Source organism: Solanum tuberosum, unplaced genomic scaffold (assembly GCF_000226075.1).
Source record: "Solanum tuberosum cultivar DM 1-3 516 R44 unplaced genomic scaffold, SolTub_3.0 scf00028, whole genome shotgun sequence".
Classification (NCBI taxonomy): Eukaryota; Viridiplantae; Streptophyta; class Magnoliopsida; order Solanales; family Solanaceae; genus Solanum; species Solanum tuberosum.
Genome location: NW_006238954.1, coordinates 487,886 through 495,878, shown reverse-complemented (window position 1 = coordinate 495,878; position 7,993 = coordinate 487,886). Strand labels below are relative to the sequence as shown.

General features: G+C 31.9%; 1 protein-coding gene and 1 long non-coding RNA gene across 2 annotated transcripts in view; both read left to right on the top strand.

Moving 5' to 3' along the window:
* The first annotated feature begins 267 nt into the window (after positions 1-267).
* On the top strand, positions 268-995 carry LOC107059620 (uncharacterized). Its single transcript, XR_001472783.1, has 2 exons — positions 268-351; positions 817-995. It is a non-coding gene; the product is annotated as an uncharacterized lncRNA (long non-coding RNA).
* Positions 996-4,229: 3,234 nt separating this feature from the next.
* LOC102590604 (protein RAE1) overlaps positions 4,230-7,993 on the top strand; it is a 13,363-nt gene continuing 9,599 nt past the window's right edge. The window contains exons 1-5 of the mRNA XM_006341759.2: positions 4,230-4,361; positions 4,540-4,626; positions 5,317-5,394; positions 5,472-5,662; positions 6,815-6,956. Coding sequence (XP_006341821.1) covers positions 4,299-4,361; positions 4,540-4,626; positions 5,317-5,394; positions 5,472-5,662; positions 6,815-6,956 — 561 coding nt within the window. The 5' untranslated portion in view covers positions 4,230-4,298. The remainder of the gene's footprint in view (positions 4,362-4,539; positions 4,627-5,316; positions 5,395-5,471; positions 5,663-6,814; positions 6,957-7,993) is intronic.

Genomic DNA, 7,993 nt, shown 5'->3' with positions numbered 1-7,993 from the left:
TATAGAAAATGTCTCTCAAATTTTTGAGTTATCTCTCCACATTTCATGCCTTTTTTGTCTCAATTTCCAACATTTACAGCATTATAGTGCTGGGGGACTTGTGTTAGTTTTGAGATATCTCATTTTCTATTTTGGATAAGTATTTGGTGACTTCACTCTGCATGATTGCTAAGGAATACCTCAATAAATTGCTACACTAATGTTTACAAATTGACTAGATTCTTCTGCTGTTTCTCCCACAAATAATCCCCTCAACATCTCTCTCAAAGAATTGCACCTGGAGGCATACTGCAAAGACAAGTTGGTGGAAGCCGACAAAGATGCATTCCGATGTCGAATCAGACAAATTCAGTAAGAAGCACACCTCTTCCTTCTCCATAACTTTGTATGGTTTTAGATGAACTAGCCTTTTCATCCCACTTCTCTTTGCTATTTGTTGATTTGTGTTAATTTATTCCTTTATTTTTTTATTTTTTTACACATACTTCTATTTCTGCAAATAGTTATGTTTAGTAGTACTTTATTTGTTCTTGTTAGCTTGCTAATGTGGTTGAAGTTAATAATCACCTTTACTCCTTCTAAAGAACATCCAACTGACTATTCCTTTGTGTTCAAAATATATAGGTGAATGAAAACATCAGAATAACGGGCAAATCATTTCTTCCATGCTTTTGTCAATTGGATTCTTCCAAATTTAAATAGCTCATCTCTAAAGTGGTGTGTTATTTTCTGTGCAATTTAAGGTTTTAGATGTATTCCCACTTCTCTTTGCTATCCGTTGAACCGTGTAAGTTCACTCTTTTAATTTATTTTCAGGTAATAAAAAAGTTTCAACCTGAAAAAACCTACTTTTGTTGAGACTTGTGTTGAGGGATTCCAGAATTCACAACCTCCGAGATTCAACTTTCACGCCAAGGCAACATATATGTAATTACCTACCATGTCTGTTTTGGCCTTTCCTAGAAAGCTCCATGTATAATATTCCGTAAAATACATGTAAATGTGTCACGTTGATATTCATTTTAATCATGTGTGCACGACTTTTCTTACGACTGCTTTTATTTCCACAATATTCGCGTGCCTTGCACGGGCACCCTTATCTAGTAATAATAGAAGAGGCCTCAAAGCAGCTTTCCGTTGTGCTGTCAGCTTAGAAATAGAGGCTATTTTTGGTACTTTATAAGTTCTATGCTATAGTTCTATTGTACTTCATTTTTCTGTGTATGTACCTTCTCCGTTTTGGACCAAAAACCCATACTATTTTCAATATATACCACGTAAACAATTTGTCTAAGCATGGGGTCCACTTGCATTTTCTTTACGGAAAAGGATCAAAACTACCCTTAAATTATTCGAAATAGCTCAAATATACCCTTAAACTATATTTCGGCTCAAAAATACCCTTTCCGTCAAACTATTGGGCCACACCTACCCTTCTAGTTAACAGAAGTATCCATGTGTGTGTTAAATGTCACATGGACACCACATGGATGCCATATATGCACGCCAAACAGACCCCACCTCCACATAGACGACTACGGAAAAAGATCAAAATTATCCTTAAACTATTCGAAATAGCTTAAATATACCCTTAAACTATATTTCGGCTCAAAAATGCCCTTCCCGTCTAACTATTAGACCACACTTGTCTTTCTGTTTAATGGAGCATCCATGTGTGTGCTAAAATGTCATATGAACTCCACATGTGCATGCCAAACACTCCACATAGATGACTCAAAGCATTAATTTCACTCTTTCCCCCTCATTTCATCCTGAAAAGTATATATAAAACCAAAAATAGGAAAAAACATTTGCGGAAACTTGTATACGTAATTGAATGAGTAGAAAAAAAAGCAATTTGATGACCATTTTAAATACAATAAAAGAAACGATCTAAGGTATAATATAAACACACTCATTTTAATTAATCAATTAACACTAATTTATTATTTCAATTTCTCTTAATAAATTAATTTTGTTTAAACAAATCTTAGCGAAGTTTTCTTGTTGATTCAACTCACGGCCATGACGCAAAATAGCAGCTGCCGTAAGAGACCTAATATACTTATCACCAGAACTTCAGACACAGGGAAGACGACTACGACGGCTTCCCTAGCGGTGGTGACCAAGATCCGCCACATCAACGTCGGCGATTTCGCTAATGAAGAAAACTTGACGAACGGCTGGGATGACACCTTAGATTGCTACTACATCAACGAAGACCTAGTAAGTCTTTATAGATTTTTAATTTTTTTTTTTTTACCAATTACCTTATTTTTGTTCAAGTTTTGAACTTTTGTGGTCCCTAATCAGAAGATGCTCTAAATGATTGTTAAAGAAGTTTTAGATTTTATGGAAAGTTAAAGAAACATTCAATATAATAGATGATTTAAGGATTAGATAGCAGAATTAATTTGAATTTTGTTTAAGTTGTGATCTTCAAAGTACAACATATTAGTATCAGAATAAAATTGAACTGAATTGAGTCAATGTCTATTGTATATTCATATAGATATACCCAAATAAGGAAAAGATGAAATGAGGAGAAAATAGTGAAATTAGGGCTTTAAGTCGTCTATGTGGAGGTGGGGTGTGTTTGACGTGCACATGTGGAGTCCATGTGGCATTTTTAGCACACACATGGATGCTTTTGTTAAACAGAAGGGCAAGTGTGGTCCAATAGTTCGATGGAAAGGGCATTTTTGAGCCGAAATATAGTTTAAGGGTATATTTAAGCTATTTCGAATAGTTTAAGGGTAGATTTGACCATTTTCTGTAGTCGCCTATGTGGAGGTGGGGTCTGTTTGACATGCACACGTGGCATCCATGTGGCATTTAACACACACATGGATACTTCCGTTAACTAGAAGGGTAGGTGTGTCCCAATAGTTTGACGGAAAGGGTATTTTTGAGCTGAAATATAGTTTAAAGGTATATTTAAGCTATTTCAGATAGTTTAAGGGTAATTTTGACCCTTTTTCGTTTTCCTTAATTTGTGGGTCCGATTTTAAAGTTGGTTTTATACTTTAGCACACCAATTTCCTTTTTCTTATGTATTTGCAATTCATATACCATGTCCAGATTTGTATGGTTTGAAAATGACGTAAATTTTTTTATAAATCACAACAATTAATAATTTAAAATATATATACAAAATTGTTGAGTTTTGAAATTCTATATGTGTCGTATAAATTGAGAAAAAAAGCGATATATATTATTTGTTACACAAAAAGTATTATAAATTACAATAATTAACAGTTTAAAGTATTTAGCAGATATATAAAGAGTCCGATTGTTTCTCAAAATTCCATTAGTATCACACAAATTGAGAAAATAGAGTAAGTAACATATATTATTTGAACATGACGTAAAAAGTGAAACACAATAATTAGCAGCTTAAAATATTTAAAAGACATTAAAAACATTTGGTTAATTAGGATAAAGAAAGTAATATATATTATTTAAAAGTGATGTAAAAACTAATATAGCTCACAATAATTAATAGCTTAAAAATTTTAAAAACATACAAAAAATTTGTTGACTCTCAGAATTTTAGGAGTGTCACATAAATGGAGCAAAGAAAATAATGATAATATTATTTTAAAATACATAAAAAGCACTACAAATCATAATAATTTAAAACTGAAAATATTTAGAAATCATATTAAAATTTAATTGACTCTTTAAATTATATTTTTATCACATAAATTAAAAAAAATAAAAATATATATGTTGGGCACGGTCCTGTATCTAGTATTTTTCTATGTGACAAATGAATCCCATAATTTGAACTCTAACTTAAATAAATAGCACGACAGCCACAAGCAAATAACTTAAAAATGTAAAAATAAATAAAAATACATACATATTGATGAGAGAAATTTCTTAAATTTTTCACTATATATTTTAGGATTGTTTAATTTTTAAATATATTTTACTTGTACTATATATTTTAGAACTCGTTAATTATTAATTCTACTACCTTTTAGCATACATTTTTTACTCTTATCAAATATTTAATTTTTAACATGTTTTTTTTAATTCTATATTTTAGAATTCTTTAGTTTTTAAATATTATAAAAATAATTAAATAGTAATTTTATCAAATTTATAAATGTCAAAATTCATATATTGTATAGTAGCAAAAAAAACAGAAAAAACAAAAAAACAGGAGTTGTACGAGTCGGCAAACACATTTGTTGGCTTAAAGTAAACGCTAATTTGCTGAATATATAAGCTTAAACAGTTTTGGGTTTGTATTGTTGTTGGTTGTAGTAGCTTGAGCATAAACAGCTTCAATGTCGCTATTCGGTACCGGTGCCACTGCTGCTGTAAACACAAATCCCAATAAGTCTGTCGAGGTATTCTTTCGTTGATTTATTTCAAGGTTTTACCTGCTTTTCCAAGTTTCATCCATGGGTATTGCAAGTTTTTGTTTGAATTAAGTTATGTATATTCGAATCAATACTGTTAATCAGTTTTGTTTTGGGTGTTGTTTTTGCAATTTGTATATAACATTTTGGGTGATGTATTTGTAAGGTTCAACAACCTCCTTCTGATTCTGTGTCAAGTCTCTGCTTCAGTCCCAAGGCTAATCTTCTGGTTGCTAGTTCATGGGATAACCAGGTTAGTTTGCTTTCTGTTGATATTTACCCCATCTTCATGGGTCCTTTTTACTTTTTGTTTGAGTAGGGACAACTGTGAAATTTAGATAACCCTAATTTTTTGCCTTTAATAGACAGGAAAGTATATAAATGATTCCTATAGTTGAACTGGTAGTTGATTGATATTTCTTTTTGAGCATGAGGAATGTTTGATAAGCTTTCGAGCTCTCCAATCATGAATCCCTGTTTGTAGTCTGTACAAATAGGTTGTTTTACATGATATTAGAAAAGTTTATAAATCTCTTACTTGGGTAGATAACTCTACTTTTGATAATTAAGGGTGACAGGAAATCATGGCAAATTGAATATGTAAATACCTCCTTAAGGTGGAATAATATTCTAAATGATTTTTCAATCAAAATATGAGGTAATGGGCTAAAAGGCGTAGGGTTGTAGTACAGAGACAAAGAGGTTTATTTTTAGAAGTTCTCTTTTTATTTGTTGAATGGGTCTAGATATGGAGGGATGGACGAGGTAGTTACACTACGTATTGGGTTTTATTAGTAATATACATATGCCAGTAAGTAAAGATTTTAGGACTGGGAAGACGGGGCGAAACAATATTAAGGTACAACTGCCTCTTTTCTATTTCTAGATGATTTTGTTTGCTAGGTGGAACTGGAAATAAATCTTATTCTGTGAGGTTTTCTAGGTGCGATGTTGGGAAGTGATGGGAAGTGGAACCAATGTTGGAGCTGTACCCAAGGCCTCTATATCACATGAACAGCCGGTAATATATGGGCATTTTGCTGGTAAATTTACTCTTTTTTTCTTTATGACTTGTATTTATTAGCTATATACTGGCAGGTTTTATGCTCAACTTGGAAGGATGATGGGACAACTGTCTTCTCTGGAGGTTGTGACAAGCAAGTGAAAATGTGGCCACTATCTGGTAGTCAACCGGTAACAGTAGCCATGCATGACGCTCCTGTCAAGGAATTGGCTTGGATCCCAGAGATGAGTCTCTTGGTCACAGGAAGCTGGGATAAGACTCTGAGGTAAGTGGAACTTGAAGTTGAATATGCTGCTTATTGCATTTCTCAAAAATATGCGTCTTAGGGGCCATTGTTTTATCAAAATTTAAGAGGGATGAATCTTAATAAACATCTGAATGTTCAGATGTTGTCTTTAGATAGGACTCGGTATGATACAGAGTACTTGTTTTTTCAGCATTTGAATGTTTGTAAATTCAATTCTATTTAAACATAATAAATATATAATTCAATAAAAAAGTAATTAAATATTATGTCTACAAATATCAAAGAAAATTTTAACTTAAAAAAGAATAAGTTATCATTTAAGATAAATTGTAATATTTGAGGATATAAATGAAATACTATGCAGTAACTGATATTTGATTTGAAAACATGAACTGTATAAAATCAAGTACATATGAATTTCACTGCTTGAGAAATGCAGTAACCCAAATCTGGTTTTAAAAGATCAACTATATATAATCAATCAATAACTGATGAATTTAGGCAACCAAAGCTTTTCAGTCCATGGTCAATCAACAAAAGTCATATATTACATTGTTAACTTGAAATAAGGACGGAGGCTTGTGCAACTAAACCAATTATCCTGGTCATATGTCACTCCTCACTAACTAGGAAACATAAGACTTCTCAACAAACTCAAAATACTCACAATTACAATTGCAACATCGTCGAAGCTTGCAAGATATGAGGTGAAGGGAAAGTTAAACAACTCTGCAACAGTAGATTGGAGAATTGCTTAGCTGCTGCCACCACGAAAGAAATATCTCAAAGAATACTCGAAGCAAAAATTTTGTAGCTCTCTTCTTCGTATTGAATTAACCCACCCCATCTGAACCCACTATTTTCTTGAAACTGATCAAACCCACTATTTTTACCGGCTTCTCCTTCTATTTTAGCCACTGGTCTTCTCAAATCATATTTCAAAAGGGGTCTTGTTAAACCCTAATCTCAAAATTGAAATCTACCATTAATCCCCCCAAGGGTCGTTATTAAAAAAAAAAAACTACTACCATTAAAATACAAAATCAATACTGGAGAATCCCGAATACCCAGCCAGGATTTGATTTCCTATCAGTTTAAGAGGAAAAGATTGGGTTGGCTGTAATAAGCATTGTATTTAGCCTTGTAATCCTGGGCACAATTTTTTGGCAGGTACTGGGATTTGAGACAGTCAAATCCAGCACATGTCCAACAACTTCCCGAGCGCTGCTATGCACTTACAGTGAAACATCCTTTGATGGTTGCTGCCACAGCTGATAGAAATATTATAGTTTTCAATTTGCAGAATCCTCAGGTATTACTCCTCACTTTTTATGGAATTATTCAAATCATTGGAAAGATTTTAGTGGTGGCCAGCATGCCCTTAATGCTGAAGAATACAATTTTACCAGTTTAAAAAAAAAAGAAAAGATTTTAGCGGTTAGCTGTAAGCAATTAGGTTAATCTTTATCTTAGCTAATTAGTATTGTTGGCTGGCAATACATACTATGACGAATAGGACACGTTTGTAGGAGGTATTAATCAAAATAGTCATTAAAATTTAGTCCAACAAAATTATTTGTTTGGTTACTTTATTTAACTTAATCCATGGATTAGTTATACCTCATTCAGGGGTCGTTTGGTAGGGAGTATTGGGAGAAATAGTCCAAGTATTATGTGTGGTATTATTTAGTACTATGTTTGGTAGGAATTTTGGGTCTATGTATAATCAATCCATGGATTAGTTATACACCCTACATGGTATTATAGGGTGTATAACTAATACCTTCCATTTGGTGGTATTAGTAATACATGAGATCTAATACCATGAGACTAATCTAGGTAAAGACAAAAATACCCCCTCAAATCCTTTTAATCATTTTGTTTATTTTCTTGATTTTATGTTTTATATTTATACTAATAAATTTATTTAAATAAATTAGCTTACAAATTTTATTATTTAGATAGAATTTTTTGTTTCTAAAATATGAGTTATTTAATCTATTTATTATTAATATAAAATATTATAATCCGACTAATATGCTAATGTTGATGTATGAATTTAAGAACAATTCCTAAGTCAAATATTGCCTCTTAACGGAAGTCCATTAAACATTACACAAGTAGTCTCAAACAAGAGCGCGTATATTCTACTTATATATAAGAGGGAGTTTATGATGGGACATTTCAATGTCCCATCATAAACTCCCTATATAATATTCTATATAATAATATAATATAATAAATCATTTTTTCTATTATATAATATATATAATATATATTTATTTTCTAAGGGAGTTTATATAATATAGGGAAAAGGGTCAAAAATACCCCTCAACTTTAGTTTATTAG